Genomic DNA, 20,555 nt, shown 5'->3' with positions numbered 1-20,555 from the left:
TAAACAACTTTAGGAAGAGTGCTTTCATTAAAAAAACAACAACAACAAAACAAACAAACAAAAAACCCCTAAATTTAACACTATATAACTTTTAATTTAAAAGCTTTTAGATTTATTTACTGAAGTGATATTAATGTTTCCTACTTTATATTTTCAAATTTTGGTGTGTTGATTTACATGAAAATCTGTAGGGGACAAAACTCATGGCAGCTACTGTGTCTAGAATATCTCCAATAGCACAGTAAGACAGCAGTATAACAATCTTCTTGTGCTCAAGAGGATTTATTGGTTCTCAAAGATGAGAATCCAATGAAGAGAAACAATAAAGCACAATGGGTATAATTAAAAGTCAAATATTTCATAAGTTGAACAAAAGCAACTATTTAAAACTGTCACTGATATCCTGTCCTTGTATCCAGTAGTACTTCGTTATTTCAAATATCTTATTGGTGAATGTTCTTGCTTTAGTGTAATATAGTGAAATGCAGACAAACTCTCAGACTGAAATGTCTGTGTCCAGTGGTTATGAATCATGAATACATAGTATGGTGTGTCATTATACACTGACATTTTAAATATGATGTGCCATGAATGAATTCCCTTACATTTGCTGTAGCACTGTATCTTATATCACTAAATATCAACCAAAGACAGGAAAACACATTACTGCAAAGAATGTCAAAAGAAGGAAAGTTTAAATGACTCATGGGAAGACAAAATCTAGGACAATCTAACAATTCTTCCTATTCTATCTTTCTTATCATAAGATTTGTTTTACAAAGCCAATTATAGGCCCGTATCATTTATTTCTCATCAAACTGTGAAACTTCCTTCCAACCCAAGTAATGATAAGCATTGATTCAAAACAACAATCACATTTCAGAGAGTTATAAGTGTCAGAAAAAATCCTGAAAATCCTGTGGTTGGCTGAAATATTTTGAATACACTGTCTTTTTTTATTAAGAGATTTTCTGTTCATTTTACATACCAAGCACAGATTTCCCTGTCCTTCCTCCTCCCACCCCCCAGGCTTTCCCCCAACCCACTCCCCATTCCCACCTCCTCCAAGGCAAGGTCTCCCATGGGGAGTCAGCAGAGCCTGGTACATTCAGTTGAGGCCCAGGTCCAAGGCCCTCCTTCCTGCACCAAGGCTGCACAGAGTGTCTCACCACAGGCAGACACTGTCATTGAATGATCACTCTTAAGCCATCACTAAACTACTAAGAATAATTTTCATAGTAAGAATATGCTCATAATTGTGATAAACAAAGTTCATTCAAAGGAAGGTAAATATTTATGTCAAAAATTAACAAAAAACCTGTATTTAACCCAACTACTTTGTATTCACTCAAGCCTAATTGAGAGTTTTATATGTGACAGGCATTGAGGACATAATGTAAAAATAAAGTACTGATCCAAATTTCATGGGTTCATAGTTGAGACACAAAAACAAAATAAGGTGAAATCCCCATATGAGGATATCAGAGAAAGTGGTCATCAGCAGATAAATGAAGGAGACCTCAATAGAAACCAACCATCATTTTGGTATTTGAATTATGGTCTAGGAAAATATGAGGAAATAATTTTCTTTTATTTAAACCTCTGAGCCTGTGTTAATTTCTCATGGTACCTTAATTGTCTAATATACTGGTCCAAGTATTCACCTCTCTGAGCATCCAGTTTTTAATTTATTTTGTTTGTGTGTTTTACTATAGACCAAAAAGAATATTAGCCCTCATTTTATGCTAAACTAGTAACATTTACGATACAATTTACATTATTTTGAATAAAAATGATTTGACATTGTGAAAATTTAGAAGAATTTACATGTTACTGAGGTGGACTATGTTTTTCCTTAGATTTTCTTCTTGATTATTTACAAATTTTACTGTCTATATATAGTGGGTATATTCTCTAGGGATCATATTTAATGATAAGTAATCTTCTATTTCACAATGCAACTAAACTTACTTTACTTCTCTTCTTCCAACTTCTATGATGGTGAATGAAATGCTTTGATATTTGGAGTGATACCAAATAAAGCATCTCTAGCATCAGAATGATTAATCACTGATATGACCCACTATGATATGTTTAACATTATAACTTCTCAATACACTCTAGCACAATCATTTAATTGGACCTAAGACCAGCATTATACAAGGATCAGTGCATTTCCACATCTACAGATGAATAAAGTGAAGTTCAACGAGCCTTAGCCGTGATTACTTGGGCAAGGAGTGTCATTATAATACACATTAGGTCAATAAGAATCTACTAAAAGTTGTAGTAAAATACAGAAATACATTCCCAATGAAATGTCCTTTAAAGACTTTCAGTTTGCTTCTGCTACATTAATTTTTTTAAGCAGCTTAAGAAATACATGTATTATGGGTATGGGCATTTAGCCTGTATATATGTCTGTTCATCATAGGCATGCAGTACCTGCAGAGGCCAAGAGAGGGTGTCCAATCCCCTGGAAATGCAGTTACAGAGAGTTGTGAGCCACTATTTGGATGAAGGGAATCAAACCAGGGGCTTCTGGGAGAACAGTCAGTGTTCTTAATCACTGAGCTATCTCTAAAGTCTGGTTGTTTCTTTAAAATAAATTTCTACAGCTCTTCTACATTTCTGGTTGAGTTACCTCAGATAATTCCAACACTATGAATCAGATAGTTATGTTTGGCTGTAAGCTACTAAAGTTCCATATCTAATACACTCACACAGATGAATGCATGGTTTTTCTTGAACATTTTATTTACATATATGTTATATACGCTATTACTCACTGAAAACAAAATAAGCAATGTCCCTTAAGTGCAGCATTGGAATCGCTTAGACGTTCACTGACTAAGAGAGAAGCACAGACAAGCTTGCACTGTAAGTTCATCTTCATTTAGATGGGTTTGATTACCTAAAGCATACTGGTTTGGTGACTCACAAGTGATAATTTACTACTGAAATAAAAAACAACTATACTCATTATAACCTTTAGTGCTACTTGTAATTTTGGTTAACTCATTTGTTTTCCTTTTCTCCCCAAACATCATAGCAGCCAATTTTGACCATCTAACTATTCTATATTACACATTGAAGCAGATCTTATAAGTTTAATTACTTGCATCAATCCTTTTTCAGGAGATGAGTATTTTAATGTGTTTTAAAGGTTCTTGTGAAAAGCAGTAGATAATAATTTTAAAATCAAAGGAAGGGATTTATCATTGGAAACACTTAGGGGAGAAATGATATCATTTTTCAAGCATAATCAGTATTTTTCATGAGGAATTCCCTCTGCAATTTACTAAAGAAAAAAAATCATCCAAGTAGTCTTTTATAAGTGAAATTTAACAGAAATCCTATCTAATCGTGTATCAGTAGTTAGTTAATTCCAGTTTCTAAAAGATGACAGATCTAAGCTAACTATTTCTATGCACATCTAAAAATTTTTGTCACTTTAGACATTTACATCTACTCAGAATCCTTTGTATTCTAGGAACATCTTTTTATTCCTACACATCGTGGGAATATCAACCACATATATGATATTTCTCTTTATTAATGACATGTATTTCCCCAAAAGCGTTTCCTAGAAGATAAAAATCCAGCTGAAAAGTGTTTGTGGGGGATATTGTAAAATCTTTACTTCTTTTTCCTTTAGAACACCTATTACTACATGATAGTATTTCCCCCAAGACGATTTTTTATTTTATTTGAAGTTGGCAAAAATCTTTGTGCTAACTCCTTTGAGCATACCTCTAGTGATAGATGTCACATCAGTGCAATATGGAAAAACTTTTATTTGACAGGAAGAAAGCTCTTTCCAAAATATAAGACATAAAAGTAAAATCTTTCTGTGAGATTAATATAATCTTTTGTTCTTGTATATAAATGAATAAGTCATTGTTGCTTCAAGGTAATAACTTCATGCAATAAATTTGAATAAAGCAAAATTAAGGCAGTTTAAAAGTGACATATTTGTTCAAAATAGAAGAGTTAGCTTAAGATATATGTATATATATAAATTAAATGTAAAATACATGATATGCTATCAAGTATATGCAATATAAATTTATGCATTTATTTAATATACATCTTCATAATCATAAACCAAATGTATAGATTCACAAACTGTACATAGAAATTACATTCAAACTGAGTAGCCTCTTAGCAAGGCATGATATTATTAGGGTGGGCTATATGGCATATAATTGAAGGAACAGGACCACAGTAGTTTTACCCTATGAATACAGACCTAATTATTATTATTTATTGCATGCATTGCCTTATTCTTCTTGATGTTATCTAATGAACTGACATGTTCGCCATTATCACAAGAAGAGAGAATAAAACTATTCTTGATAAAAATCTGGCATTTTCAAATTGTCTATTTTGTTATTATTATCTTTTCTTATAACTCTTAAAGAAATATCATTAATAAAGGGATAGTCAAAATCTCATTACATATCCATCTATACATGCTACCTCTTGTACTTACATGAGTTACAATTACCACAATTAAATCATTTTTCATACATATTAAAATGTAAATTTGTGGATTTGTACCTTGTATAGGTCAATGTATGAATAATAAGGAAGGTCATATTCATTTGTGATTCTTGTTAGAAGATATGTCTAGAAGGAGCCAAACCTCTGCATTGTTTTCTGATATGGGAGGGAATAAACAGTGGAAGCACAGGGAGATGTCAAAGATATACTATTATTTCATTTTTAAAGTTTTAGTCAGATATGTTGATAATAAATGAGAGCTTATGGGCTCAATGCTATCCAGAAACAGAGTTTTGTTTTCATAGAAATCAATGATCAAATCACATTCAAAGAAAAATTCCTAGCTCTTTTCCTCTATAATTAAGCTCTTCAAATATTTCTGGAGAATAAATAAGTAAAAAGAGAGAGAAATATGAGGTTAAATATATTTTATAAGGACAAATTTTATATGGTCTATAATCTCCAAGAAGATTTAATCAGAAGGACATGAGTAAAAACGACTTCAGTCTTTTTAATATTACTGCAATAAGATTATAAAAATATTTATTTTAGTCAAGATATAGTCAGTAGTTATGCTATCAACTTTACTCCAATGACATATGATTTAGAGTTGGTAGATTATTTCCATTTAGATCATTTCAGCTCACATACCAAAAAATTACTATTAGAAATCAATACTATAAAATGGTGTCTTACCTTACAAAGGAAGTTGATCTTAAAGCCCAAAGATTGGGCATTCCTTGAGCCTGAGTTCATGTAGTTTCCAACCAAAAGAATCAACTCTAAAAGTCTGTTAAAGCTTTCACTTTTCTTCAGTTCTTCACATGCAAGAGTTACTGCTATGATGCCTGGTTTGATGTTGTTTACATGTTCTTCAAAGGTGAGTTTGAAAAGGATGCTCATGAGTCGAGGCCGTAACATTTTCACTGAGCTCATCTGAAAGGTAAGGAATCACTATGAGAATGTCTATTTAAAATGTCCTTTCATCTCTTTACTGGGGATAATTTCATGAACAATATTATAAGTTCATACACACAGTCAATTCTCCGTGAGATTTAAAATATACTGTTTTTGTTTGTTTTCAGCTTTCCAAGGGAAATTTAGGTAAAGTTTTAAAAATCAGAGGTAGTCAGTTTTGTTAAACAATAAATACCATCATAGTTATAAACTAAATAAAATACATCTGAGGGTAAACAGTTTCTACATGCTAACTGCAAAACCTTTGGTCATACATAGCATACAACTATCCAAAATTTGTTTCTGAGATGAAATAGGAAAACTTATATGCAAAAAAAATTGAGTTGAGTGTATAGCTGGTCATGGATAGTGGGTATACAAGAATAATTTTTTTGAGTTTTGAATTTCCTTTAGCTCCAAATTATTTGATGAGATTCTATTTACCAACTGCAATCTAAAAATAGGATGGATCCAGTCTAGACACACAGGAGCATTTTATGTTCATACAATGCACACATGCTGAGCATGGACTAAGCACTTAGATATCTACAAACAGCATGAAATTCACTGAAATCATGAAAATGTTTTAAACATGTCTTCACTTTGTATCCAAGACTGGCCTTCAAGTTTTGATCATCCTATCTCAGCCTTCTAGGAGCTGAAGTTACAGGCATATGCCATCATGCATGGAAGTAACTCATGTAAATCACAAAGTACTGGCTGGGCAGTGGTGGCTCACGCCTATAATCCCAGCACTCAGGAGGCAGAGGCAAAGGCAGATGGATCTCTGTGAGTTCAAGGCCAGCGTGCTCTACAGAGGTAGTCCAGGACAGGCTTCAAAATTACAGAGAAACTCTGTCTCGAAAAACCAAAAAAAAAAAAAAAAAATTAAAAAGTACCTTTCTGTTGTATCTTCTGTTATGCTCCACGTGTTTACATTTTGAGTACTTGTTCTCTAGCTGTCAGCACCATTTTAGAAAGTTGTGGACACTTTAGAAGTATGACTCAGTTGGGGAAAGTGAGTCAATGGGTGCAGGATTTAGAAGGTTAAAACTGTCACACTTTGTTTCCTGGTCAACCATGTGCACAGCCTTTGCCACGTACCCCCACTACCATGAATTGATCCACCCTGCCATGCCTTTCTTTTCCATGGTGTACTGAAATCCAAAAACAGAAATCAAACTCAACCTTGCCTCCCTTAAATCAGTTCTGTCAGATATGCTGTCACATTTATGATCAAGGAAAGTAATATACCTTCCAAAGCGACACCAGAATTACTGGGTAAGGCACAGCAGCTGTAATAGTGAAGCCACACACATTTCCGCCTCTCCTTTGACATTAACTCGCCTATTAGCAATGGGTATTTGCTTCTCTCTAGGTGAACTTTAACTTCTATGAAGTCTATGTTTTCATACTTTTTCCAGGTAGAAATATAAAAAATGGAGAAAATATTGCCCTGTTCTAGTATTCTCATAGCTCTCATCACTTTGGATTATTTAATTTAAAATACACAAATTGTTACCATATTTAAAACAGACTTTTATTGAATTGCTAGTTTTATGTGTTAATGTATCATTATTAGTCAGTATGACTTAGGAAGAAATTGTGCAACAGAATCATAGCTGCCCTTTCACTCACCATATGCATCCACATTTGATACATGGCAGGTAACAACAATAAATGATAGCTGATTAAAATAAATGAATATATTCATTTGCACAAACTGGAACCACTAGTATATTAAGAAGATGCATAGAAGACAGAAGCTAGAGGTGGTGGTACAGGCCTAAAATTCCAGTGAATAGGAGGTAGAAATAGAAGAATTAGAAGTTCAAGATCACCCTCAGTTACAAAGTAAGTTCCTGTCCAGTCTTGGCTACATGAGATTATATCTGGAAAATATACATAAATACAAAAAAAAAAGAAAAAGAAGGTATAACAGGGATGGTGTAAAGAAGGCTAAAAAATCCTACATAATACCATTTGATACCAGGTGGTAAACACCAAAAATACTACCCAGACCCAATATAATGCATTTTTTTGTTGGTGCATTTTTCAAGATGGAGTTTCTCTGCGTAGTCCTGGCTGTCCTGGAACTCACTTTGTAGCCCAGGCTGGCTTCAAACTCATAGAATTTCGCTGCTTTTGCCTCCTGAGTGCTGGGATTAAGGCATGCACCACCACCATCCGGCTCAATATAATGTATTTTAAGCTTAAAGGTTCAAGAGAAAAGTTATTTAATTCCCAGAGAAAGATAAAATCCAATATCTACATTTTCCATGACCATGATGTTAGTTGCCAAGGTTTGAGTTTTATAGCCATGATTCCAAATTCAGTTATGTCAATTTATAGTTATGTGACCAAGTTCAAAGTTAGCTAATGTTTCTCAGATTTTATATCATCTCCAGAAAAATGCATTCATTTCAGTATTTTTGCATTTCCAGTAGGACATGAAGGAGATACTGTGTGGAATATGTCTGTTGTATCAACTGACACCATCTAAGCACAGAAAAACATTAGCTGATTTTAGCTTTACTTTCTTTATTTATCCTTAGAAATTCTGAGCAAGAAGGACACATGGTCATTAATGTGTTGGCCAAACATGAAGTTAAGTCTTTTGGGATCCACAATTAAGCAATGTGTGTCTTATGGTAGTCTTATGAAGAATGTGACCTATTATCCATTGGGTAGACTGAAATTATCATGCTGCATTTATCCATTTTCATTCATAAAGGACATTTACTATTAGTCAGGTTATAACTGAAAAATGTACTATTTAAAAAAAAATCAAGACCTTATGAAGAAAGTGAAGTCATTTGGGGATATCTCTAGCCATCAATTACTATGGCTAGAACACATCAACAGGATTGTTTCAGTCTTAATTGTGAACTTTTATAGTGAGACCAGTATATATTGATAGACATAAGCTGAACTGCCATCAGAGGGTTTTTCTTTGTAAAGGAAAATCATGGATAGTCAAGTTTAGAAATAATAGGAAGCACTGAGCTACATCCCCAGCCACATATACAACTATTAAATGGCTTGGGTCTCATAAAGGCACTTGAGTGCTCCTAAGTGATGTAAGTAAATAAAGCAGAAACTCTACTGAAACGTATGTTTAGTTGGTTGTTGTGGTCCCTTGTAATATTTTAGTTGACTGGCATCTTTTGTTTTATAATTCATCCCTTGAAGTGCTTTGGGATGCTGACCAGGGTGTTGTATTATGAAGGGGATTTATTTGTGTTGCAAGTTACTTGTCTATCAAATCACATCAAGCGACTCTCATTTCTTCTGCTGATCTGCACTATATTAAAAAAAAAAGTACATTGACAGCTTTAGTGAGAACACTACAAGCGGGTTATTTCCCCAAAGAGTTAGGGAGAGTTTCATTTATAAAATTTGAATTGTATACACTTCATAACTATAAAGCTGGTAAATATAGATCTCATACCAAAATACTACAGGAATGCACAGAAAAAACAAAACAAAACAAAACTAAGGAACAGCAGTGCTAAATATCATGTTTAAGTGAGGAGGTCAAGAAACCTTTAGTGTTATTCATATCACCTTTTATTAATGCTTACCATACATGAATATAATTGAAAGTTTAGTCCCTTGAAAATAGTAGAACTTGTTCCACTTATTACATGTATATAAAAATAGTCAATATTAGAAGGCATTATCCACTGAATTTATAAAATGTTTATTTGTATTTTACCACAGTAAAGGGAATGAGTTCAGTCATATTCAAGGATGGATTTTGTTAGGTTGGCAGAACGCCAGTCCAAGTGAGATTCACAGGCAAGGACTGACAAAATTCTGTCTGGAATTATAGGAATAAAGCAGATACATTTGAGATTCTCTATTTATTAAATGAATACTTTTCTTATATTCTAATACATAATAAATTCTTCAAGGGCAGGGACTCTAATATTCATTGTTTTACTCCCTGTGGTAAATACAGTACCTGGACAAAATAATCAACACAAGGATTCCTTGAATATGTAGAAAATGGGAAATGCTTGCACGTTAGCTGTCATGAGAGATGAGAGCCATGGTTAATCTGTGAATTGAAGCTTTGAAAAATAGAGTGTTGAATACTGACTCTACATCAGAAAAATAATGATGTGCTGATAGAGAATATTTCCCCAAAGATAGTGATATGTGGAAATTATGCATTGAGAAACATCTACTAGTCTTTAATATAGAGCAGAACACAATAACAGTGTCTGCCCCCAAAGACACTGCAAACTTGGAGGAATCACACTAAGAAGTTGAACAAGAAATTCAAAATATTCTTGTCAAAACACCTATTTGAGGCCACAAATGACTACTGAAACTACTGTGAAGCTTTGGTAATCTATTAGGGAATTAAAGACATAAAGAAAAAATAAGAGGATGAAGTTTTGATATTTTTTACTTTAATAAAAAGTAATCAATTATAGAATTGATTGACAGCCATCGATGTCCTTAGAATACTCAATTTTCATGTGGTTTTATTTTACAAATAAGGTGACTGAAATAAACAATTCTGTCATAAGCATAGATTAATATGAGAAAGTAATGAAATGAACAGTGATATAAATACAGGGACTTGAGAATGGCTCACGGTGAATTTTCTTTTACATGATCAAAAATTATTAAACTGGCTTTTTTTTGGTTGTATTTTTTTTTTTTTTTGGTGGGGGAACAGGGTTTCTCTGTGTAGCCCTGGCAGTTCTGGAAGAAGCCTGATAGACCAGGCTGAATTCAAACTCACAGAGGATCCTGCCTCTGCCTCCCAAGAGCTGGGATTAAAGATGTGCACCACCACTGCCTGGCTTTTAAATTGGTTTTACTCATATGCCATTAACCACAACTACAAGTAAGAGGTAGCATTCATATGTGCAGAAAAATGAAAACAGAAACACCAAGGCATCACACATTAAAATAATCAACACTGTGACTGCAAGCAAGATAAAGAAAAATGTGAATTTTTCTTGATGAATATGCAAATCCAGTAAACAATGTAATATTAACATAATTGAGGACCTACAATTTTCTTTCTAAATTAATTGCTATTGATTTATATAGGAAGGGAAAAGCTTTTTATCAATCCCCTTTTCACCTGGTTAAGCTCTCTTGAACTGAGCTTATAAGCTTTTTAAAGGCTTTAAAACAATTAAAGCAAAATGAGGTTATAGTAGTCTTTCTAACTCTCCTTTTACCTTCAGATATTTGTGCAAAAGAAATAAGGAAAAGATTGTTGTTCTGTCAGTAATATCATAATCTGTTCTGTTCATTAAAGATTTATGTATGAGGCTATCAAAACATCTTTTTTACTAGATTACAGCTTGAGAATGTTTTTAATTGAAAAATATGGGTAATTTTGAAGTCAGAAAGACAAAAGTACTGATTACTAAGAGAAGTAATTATTGCCTTCTTTCCTCAGAAGACATGCTAGTTTAATAGATACGTACACAGTATGGGTCTCCATCCCCAGTGCAAGACAAGTGGGAATTTCCACAGCTCTGAGGTTTGAGAACAGCTGAGCTGCAAACGCACTCAGAAGCATCTAAAAGCTCCAACTGGGGGTTCTGACTGCCAGAGCTTTCAAAGATCTGTGCTTTTCTTCCAGTAAAGGTACAGCACATAATTACAATGGATGTAGCAAATTCAATTCTGTAGGAGGTAAGTTGGAGGACAAGTCAGTGGGAAGCTATGCAGCCAATCCACCCCTTTAAAGAAGATTATTGATCATAGAAGGTGTAGGAAGTAGTATGTCTGTCTTGCTGGGAGGTCTGCCTCCACACAGGGAAGATCTCTGGCTTGATATTTTCTGTTTCTGCTTAATTCCCTCCTATGATTTTTTTTTCTCCCAGTTGATTACAAGTGATTATAAGTAAACCCAAGGTTATGAAAATTTAAAAAAAAAAAAACAAACAAAAGGTTAAAGAAAGCTAACCGACCCAGGAACTGAGTCAGATAAGCTTTATTCTCTCTCTTTAAAAAAACCTAAGCAGAAACATTTCATTGTTTCTTATTGGTAGTAATACTTTAATCAATATAAGAGGAGTAATCACATGTATGGTACACATCACACTTTAGCTGATAAGACTTGATTGTTGTCTAGAGAGTTATGTATTAATGGAAATTCTACAGTGTAGTAGGCCAAGGATACTGAAATAAAAACAACAATAAAATCCCTACTGTTTAATAGAGCAAGACAAGAAGACATTACACACACACACACACACACACACACACACACACAGAGAGAGAGAGAGAGAGAGAGAGACTTTAAATCTGTCAATGTTAGAAAATGGCTAGTACAAGAATGGAAGAATTCCACTGGACTTTACATCTAGCCAAAGAGATTCAACAACAATTTGATAGATACAGTTCATAAACAACATCAATATAGTTTATATACTTACAGAATTTAGAATATAAGAGAACACATTCAACAAATAATCTCAAAAATAAATATTAAAACTATTAATTTCTAGAAAGGAATTTTTAAAGGAGGATCTGAAAGCTTAATAGATAGACCTATTTTTTCCAGCTAGGCAAATGGCATTTTTAAGCTAAGACTTACAGAATAAGTTTTAGGAAGGCAGATAAAGGAATGGGAATCAGAGGTGATTCTGAGAAGAAAATAATGAATTAAAAAACATAACAAAATGAAATTCAGCATGGCTGAGTTACAATGAGCAGGAGTTCAGTCTACACACAAGGCTAATATCTAAAACTAAGAAAGGTTGGCAGATGTCAGGCCAAAATGTGACCAATAGGCTAAGATCAGTTAGTACTGTGGTGGTGGCAAGGAATATGCGTCACTGGGCAAAGTGCTTACTGTACAAACACAGGGACCTAGATTGAGTTCTCAACACCCATGGAAAGAGGCACAGAGGCACATAACTGTAAAGGCAGCACTGAGGAGAGCAAAGAATGGCAAATCCTGGTGTCAAACTGGCCAGCCAGTCAAGCTGAAACAGTGAGCTCCAAGTTCCGAAAGACCCCCATCCGAAAAAACAAAGGCACGAAATGATGGGAAAAAGATAACCTAATGTTGAATATGGCTTCCACACATGCAGACATAAACAAGAACACCCACTCACACATGGCCATACATGTGTATATACTATATATACATGGTGCAGGGAGGAAGGAAAAAAGGATGAAAGGAGTAAAACCAGTGTGTGATTAGTATTTTAGGAAGTAACTATTAAGATGCAATACAAATACAGTCTAGGTAGACACTAGAACGGGACCGATTATGAGAAGAGCTCAAGTTTAAAGTAGGAGACACAGCTAAAAGTATATGGTAACAATTACAGGGAATAATCATGCTGCCTCAGATTATGGCAGTGACAGAGATGAAGTGCAGATCTGAAGTATATTGCAGTTGTGACTAGGAAGTAGTTCATGACCTTTTCTTGATCAATTTCAATGCATAATTTAAGACAGAAACCTGATTGCTATTGCTTGAACAGTGAATGAGAAGTAAGATGTGGTGGTATTGTGTTCCCCAAAACATTGTGCACCCTAATAAACTTACCTGGGGTCAGGGCACAGAACAGCCACTATATACAGAAGCTAGAAAATGGTGGCACTCACACCTTTAATCCTAGCATTCCAGAGGCAGAAATCCCTCTGGATCTCTATGAGTTCAAGGCCACATTGGGAACAGGCAGGCATGGTGACACACGCCTTTAATGCCAAGAAGCGAGCCTTTAACCCCAGGGAGTGATGGCAGAAAGCAGAAAGATATATAAGGTGTGAAGACCAGAAACTAGAAGCTATTGGCTGGTTAATCTTTTAGGCTTTGAGCAGCACAGTTCAGCTGAGAGGCATCCAGTCTGAGGAATCAGGATCAGCTGAGGAACTGGTGAGGTGAGGTAGCTGTGGCTTGTTCTGCTTCTCTGGTTTTCCAGCGTTCACCCCAATACCTGGCTCAGGTTTGATTTTTATTAATAAGACTCTTTAAGATTCTTGCTACAGTAAGGCAGTAGAGAACAATTGGAGACTTCTGAAGAAACTGATGATAGGTAACAGAAAGAGGACAGTAACTAGCAAGATCCTTGGGTCAGTGGTACATTTTAATTCAACCATCTATCCACCCATTTTAGGCAGCAAGTGACAAGATCTATTTTCTTGAAATGAAGGTCATGGTGGACAGACAAATTGAAGCGGCAAGAGAAAAACACAAGTAGAGTAAGCAAGGAATAATGCTGTCAGAATTAGATGGGACAGTAATGCAGAGAAAGGGAAAATGTGCATGTACTAGAGCATCTATCTCATCGCACTCTTCCCCCTCCCTTCCTTTAGTAAATCACAGTACCATAAAGCACTGACTGTGAATTCCAAGTGAATTCAGTATCTAATATTTACTATACAACCTTGGAACAGTTACCTGAGTTTACTTGGCCACAGTTCCTCAGCAGTAGCACAGAGATAATAATAGTGTCAAACTTTACCTTACAAATCTTAAGAGAACACAAACATTATGACTTGCTTGAATTTGTGCAGGCATTACACAGGTGCTGTGAGTTGATACTGGCAGCCATGTGCATATAGACAGGATTAATTGGACTCTGCTAATTTATAACAAAAAGAAGACATAACATTGCAAAGGAGATGAAGGTTAGTACTAGAGGAGATTTGACAGAGGCAACAGTGGACAGAATGATTAAAGTATGTTGTATAAATGTATGAATTTTCCAAGGAATAAATTAAAAATATTTAAAATATGTCCCACGTAAAAAGATTAGCATACAATAAAATTTAGTAAGCTTTTGCAATCAGTAACATTGTAATGGTACTATTAGTAATAAAAATTAGCCATTTGCTTTTCTGATGTTTCACAAAGAATGAATAAATAAAAAAGTGAGGGAGAGGATGAGAACAGAGCTCTATTCTGCAGTACTTGCCTAGAATGTGGGAAATTCCAGGCTTAGTCCCCAGAGTAACAACAACAAATAACATTAATCAAAGAACAATGTTGAGTAACTACAGTCTCAGTTACTTAAGAGACTGAGACAAGAGAATAGCTTGAAACCTTAAGTTAGAAACCAGCCTGGGTGATATAACAAGAAAGCAACTTTGGAGATAGAAGAGCCACTGGAGGTATAAAGAATTTTAAATATGGACACATGTTTACTGTATATGCTAAAAAGAAAATACTCACTCCCATCTAACAGAGTTTCATATGAACAAGGAAATTAGATGAATTCTAACATTTAACTATTTAGAAACATTATGGAATATTTTGAATGAAGCAAATGCTATTTGAAAAACAGGTTGATTAATAATCTAAAATTCTTTTCTTTACAAGTGGTAAACAATCATAAAACCAGAGTAAACCAGAAATTTATATAACAAATAAATCTGTCCTGAATACCCAATTTAAAAAAAAGAAGCAGCTTTTAAGAACTGGGGATTTAGCTGAGTTGTACAGTGCTTGCCAAGGCTTTGGGTTCAGTTCCCAGCTCTGGAAAAAGAGGTTTTATTCACAGAAACTAATTTCAGTGTCCAGTTATCGGAATAGCAGGATTGTAGTATTTTAAGATATATGATGATATTCTTTATAATTAATCATTTAGTGTCATTTCAAATGATGGGGATAAGGAAAAACTATTAAACTACATGAGTTACCTTTTAAGTTATTTGTCCTGATGGACATGACACATTGCAATCTCTCAATTATTGACATTCTAGAAAATTTGAAATTTTTCAGGTACAATGCATAAAGTAAAAATAGTTGCTAGGTATTGTTTTTTAATTTCCCTAGATATTATTTTTTAATTTCAGCCTAAGTTTTCAGGCAGCTAAATTCTAACATTCAGATCTGAAGGGAAGAAAATTAGCCAATGTAATACTGCATACTATTTTGCATGCATTAATATCATTAAATATCAGCACTGTTAAAGAGAAGATCCTATAATGCTTTGATGATTCTGTGAATTTAAAAAGTAACACAGGTGAAGATTCTTTCTAAGTCAATATTACATTTAATTATATAGTTATAAAGTAAAGGAAATCAATTAATATATTTCTTCTGCTCATGAGAAGTGTATACTTAGGCCTTTGAGATCAATACATACCACAACACCAAACTGTTCAGGCTCACAGAGATCATCATATTCATTCTTAAGCTGTGCTAGTTCTCGGAGAACATTTTGCTCAGGAAGATGTTTAACCAGATTCTAAAAAGAAAAGCACAAAAGTTAGTGGTTAGTAAGTGATAAATAAGATTTTTAATACCTCAACTAAACATATAAATAAAACCAAACCTTGTTAATGAAGAAAAAAATGTATAATCTAGGTTCAAAGGGAAGTTGTGTCATTTTATTAAAGACTCAAACATTCTGTTATAGCTATATATCACCAAATTGGATAATCTAGAATAAAAAAACCCTAATCTACACAAAGAAAAAGAATAGACTTAAAAATAAATGGAAAATCTAAATATACTGATAAATAGAAGATATTAAATCAGAAATACAAAACTTCCAAATAAAGAAAAATCCAGGACCTTCTGGCTTCAAATAAACAAATGAATTGTATAAAACAATTAAATTAAAAGTATTACCATTTTTTCCTCAAAATGTTTTGAAATAATGAGGAGGATAGATTATTTGCTTAGTCTGTGAAACCAGACCTTTTGATACTAATAAAAAAGTAGCAGAAGAAAGTAAACCTACCAATAACAGTAAATATTTATAATAAACACCTATTTACAATGTACTTTTGAGCTAAAACTCAGTTATTTATTTACCATGTGACTTACATGCTAAATAAATAAAAAACAGAAAATGGGTATACAGTCACAGAAAAAAATATTAGAAAAATAATAAAGTCTTTAAAGAAAGAATAAGGTAATATAAAAAGAACAAGCCACTTGAAGATAGAAAATATTCAGGGTGTCTGGATCCTGTATGGTGTTTTGTTGACTTTGATTTTTTTAAATGCTAATGTACAAAAAAAATAGCTGCTAAGAGACATTGGAATATGGAAACTGCTACATTAAACCAACCTATATATGTTAAGAATGTCTTCTCTACAGAATAGGAGTCAGAAAATATGCTTCATTGGGGGAAAGGTTTTGATTTTGATTCCACAGGAAACTAAAAACTATGGATTTCTTCAAAATTAATAAATACCAGATTTGATTGGGGGAGACCTGAAAATATACATAAAGAAACATATACATAAAGAAACAAAAGAAAAACTACAAGAGAGGTGACATATATGCTGATCCCTTAATATGGGAACAGCTTTGAGACTGGATGAGACATGATAAATCTTGTTGGCCATAGATTCCTTATTATAAGTCATAAGTCATATCATCAAATGCCATTCTTTTGTAGGCCATGGACAGAGATTTGGTTATTGCCAGAGACAGCATATAAGATGCTTGACGTGCTGCCAGCAGAGACTGGAGAAAAGGAGACACGAGATTGTGGATCATCAACTCTCTGTGCTTTCCCCTCCAGATCTGCTTAGCATGCCTGTAGAGGGCCAAGGCAGAAATGCCTATGTGTCCCAAGGTCATGCTTTATGGTGTACACATGTCATGTTCTCCTCCATATAAATACTTCTTCTAATACTAGTCTTTTTCTTCTATCTGATCTTTATGTCCTGTGTTCCTATTTCAATGGTGACTTCTGTGATACAGGAAAAGGAGTGAAGTAAAGTTCACAGGAAATTATACAGAGATGGACACCTATAGTGATATTTTATTTGTATTGAAATGTGATTTTATTTGTATGTCAATAAAGTTGCCTTGAGGTCAGAGCAAGCCAGAGCAGAAGCTGAGCTGTAGTGGGGCACGCCTTTAATCCCAGCACTTGGGAGGCAGAGCTAGGCAGATCTCTGTGTGTTCAAGGACACAGCCAGCATGGCAGACACACGCCTTTAATCTCAATACCAACCATAGAAGACCTGGAGGTCTGTACAAACGCAGTGACAAGGAGGTCATTTGGCTGGGTTTACAACCAATGAGACAACAGAACAGAAAGTCTATAAAAAAGACAGGACAGGTTTTCTCCATGTAGCTATGGCTATCCTGGAATCACACTATAGACATGGCTGGCCTTAAATTTATAGATATCTGCCTCCCTCTGCTTCTAAGTGCTGGGATTAAAGGCAAGTGCCACCAATATCAGGCTGATGATTTTTTGTTTTATTTAAGTACACTGATAAGAAAAAAATGAAAGTCCACTTTGGTAACATGAATACTTTTCACTACAGTGCAACCAAAGTAAATAGAATAAAAACATTATGAAAATTATGAGATTATTTAATTTAACATATTTAAAACTCTCCATTTTGATTTTACATTTTAACTGTGAAAATAGTGGTTAACAAAATCAATCCTAAAATAGAATTACAGAATGTGAAAACTGTTACTATTTTATTTCACTTTTAGCTACAATTTATTAACTTGTCTTCTGAAAGTAGGCTCCTCAGACCATGCATCTTCTCTTTCTCTGAAAAGATATATGAAATGGCTAAAGCATTCTGTGGGGTAAGGATATATTCTAACGTAGGATATCATTTGATAAGTATAACATTCAAATAACTGGTGTTGTTTTGGAGGTTCTACCTGTGACTAATGATCAAAACAAGACCCCAGAATAGGTGACACATACAGACTTAAGTTATGACAGTGCATATTACTTCAGTGAGTCAACAACTAGGAGGATCCACGTTGAAAGTAGCCATCATAGGCAATATCTTAAGGTGCTTTTACAAACATAGGTGATGTTGTAGCCAAAGACTCAGTTTTTATGTTCATCAAATGCTAACCAGAAGGGGAAGAAGGATCAGCAGAGCCAGTATGTGCTGCTACTAAGAATCAGTCTGACATCTATTTGTATGCAGGACTAGAGTCCTCCTGAGACCAAAGTCTCCCAAAGGAAGTAACAAGCAGTCTGAGCCCAAAAAACATCTCACAAGGAAAACAATTAAAAGATTCAGAGTGCAGCACAGTAGTCTCCTGAATGTATCGCCAGTCTGAGTCTATTTATTCCAAACACGCTCATATCTATGAGAAGGTAGAAAGGAAAGATGTGTGAAGAGCATGACTTTGGCATATATTTAATGAAGTACATAAAAAAGAAAGGTGCTGGCCTATTGGTAGAGCCTGTGTTAGTATGCCCTGGGACTTTATTCTACCCCTTACCTATGTGTCACATCCCCAAGAAAAGGAGAAAAGGAAAAGCCATGCATCCATGATTTTCCATAAAATATGAACTCTTCTTCTCTCTACATAGTTAATCCTAGGGTAGTTTTACACAGGAAATGGGGAAAATCACTCTCAGCTGCTACATGGAAATGGCAAAATTCATTTAGAGAATGTGATAGTTGTTTGAGGAGGTGCCTAGAAATGCCCAATATAGAAGAGTCTTCTATGATAGTGGCCAGAAGCAATAATCAATTAAATAGAGCTATTCTCAGATAGATCAGAATGTTATTGTAAAATTCATATTACCTAAGGATTCTTCATTTGATTAAAATAAAATAGCTCTTGAATTTAGTGTTTCATTTACATTACGTTTACTTCTGGTTTGTAAATAAATGGCAAAGGTAGGTTAACAGTTCATATAACAACTGCATGTGCTGCACGGAAGAAAACCAGTCATAGTTGTAGAAACTGGAAACAAATAACAAAAACCCTTTAAATGCCATATATTCTGACAAATTACAAGGTGATATGCAAATGGCCTGCAAGTATTAAGATATGATTCATTCTATATATCTCTCCCCAGCTGCTGCTTAATAGCATGTTTTTTCTCCTTCAACAATTTCGAAATTTGTGTTTAAATGATCGATTCAGGGTGAATATGAAAATCTCATTCTAGAAAATGTCAGCGAGTTGAAGTTTACTAAGAAAACAATAAAGGAGAAATAAGTAAGTATGCCTCCAAATGAGATTTCCCCCTCAATCTTTTATGCATCACAAATTCACTTTCTGATAACTGTCAGTGTTATTTGATGAAATTTATCTTAACAGACTACAGAGTTCTAACTACTTTTTACATTTATGCAATTACTGTATAATGTTTCCAAAACTTTATTTCTTTTAAATGTTAATTGCACATGTAAAGGTTACTTAAGTAAAGGTATTGAACCATATTGCCCTTTCCTTCTTGACAAAACATAACCTTTCTTTTTTTTGTCTTATATCTCATTAAGTCATTTTAGTAGTAGAGAACTGAGTTAAGTTCACTCTGATTAAGCCCATTATTTACCACATAAATGGACCAGGGCAAATATTTCTTTTAAAAATGTATTATTGCAGTATTTTCTAGCCATCTACAGGTGGATAAATTAAATGAAATTCTATTGATAAGTATAGAAACGCATTACTGATGACAGGATGTTTTTCTCAAACACTTGCTTAAGTTTCTGTCATTTTAATACAACTTTCTCCAAATGCTTGAACAGAAAATTAAATTCCATAACTATTACCTGTTATTAAGTCATGTTTTCAGCACTGTCGTATGGCATACAGCTTAAATAGTCAGATACACAGGTGTGCACATGTGTGTAATAGTTTTATGTCAAATTGATACAAGCGAAAGTCATCTGAAAACAAAGAGCCTCAATTAAGAAAATGTCACCATGAGACCAGGTTGATACAACTGACAAACAGACTAAGGAAATCAGAGATATGTCACCCTGTACAATAGCCACAAATGCTATAAAATACCTTGGGGTAACTCTAAGCTAGTGAAGGACCTACATGACAAGAACTTTAAGTCCCTGAAAAAAGGAATTGAAAAAGATGTCAGAAAATGGAAAGATCTCCCATGCTCATGGATAGGCAGGATTAACATAGTAAAAATGGCAATATTGCCAAAAGCAATCTACAGATTCACTGCAATCCCTATCAAAATAACAACACAATTCTTCACAGACCTGGAAAGAACAATACTCAACTTCAAAACAATACTTCAACAACAAAAAACCTAGGATAGACCAAAGAATCCTGTGCAATAAAACAACCTCTGGAGGCATCACAATCCCCGACCTCAAGCTCTAATATAGAGCTACAGTAATAAAAACAACTTGGTACTGGAATAAAAACTGACATGTAGACCAAT

The 20,555-nt window shown here is 34.2% G+C and overlaps 1 protein-coding gene across 4 annotated transcripts in view; it reads right to left on the bottom strand.

Annotated features, from left to right (window-relative positions):
* Diaph2 (diaphanous related formin 2) overlaps window positions 1–20,555 on the bottom strand; it is a 747,093-nt gene that overhangs the window by 389,636 nt on the left and 336,902 nt on the right. For all 4 annotated transcript variants that reach the window (XM_036175402.1, XM_036175403.1, XM_036175404.1 and 1 more), the window contains 2 exons: window positions 15,549–15,650; window positions 5,203–5,442 (listed from right to left, as the gene is read on the bottom strand). In XM_036175402.1, the coding sequence (XP_036031295.1) occupies window positions 5,203–5,442; window positions 15,549–15,650 (342 nt within the window). The remainder of the gene's footprint in view (window positions 1–5,202; window positions 5,443–15,548; window positions 15,651–20,555) is intronic.

The sequence above is a fragment of the Onychomys torridus genome, chromosome X, assembly GCF_903995425.1.
Source record: "Onychomys torridus chromosome X, mOncTor1.1, whole genome shotgun sequence".
Lineage (NCBI taxonomy): Eukaryota > Metazoa > Chordata > Mammalia > Rodentia > Cricetidae > Onychomys > Onychomys torridus.
This window is presented reverse-complemented; position numbering and strand designations above follow the sequence as displayed.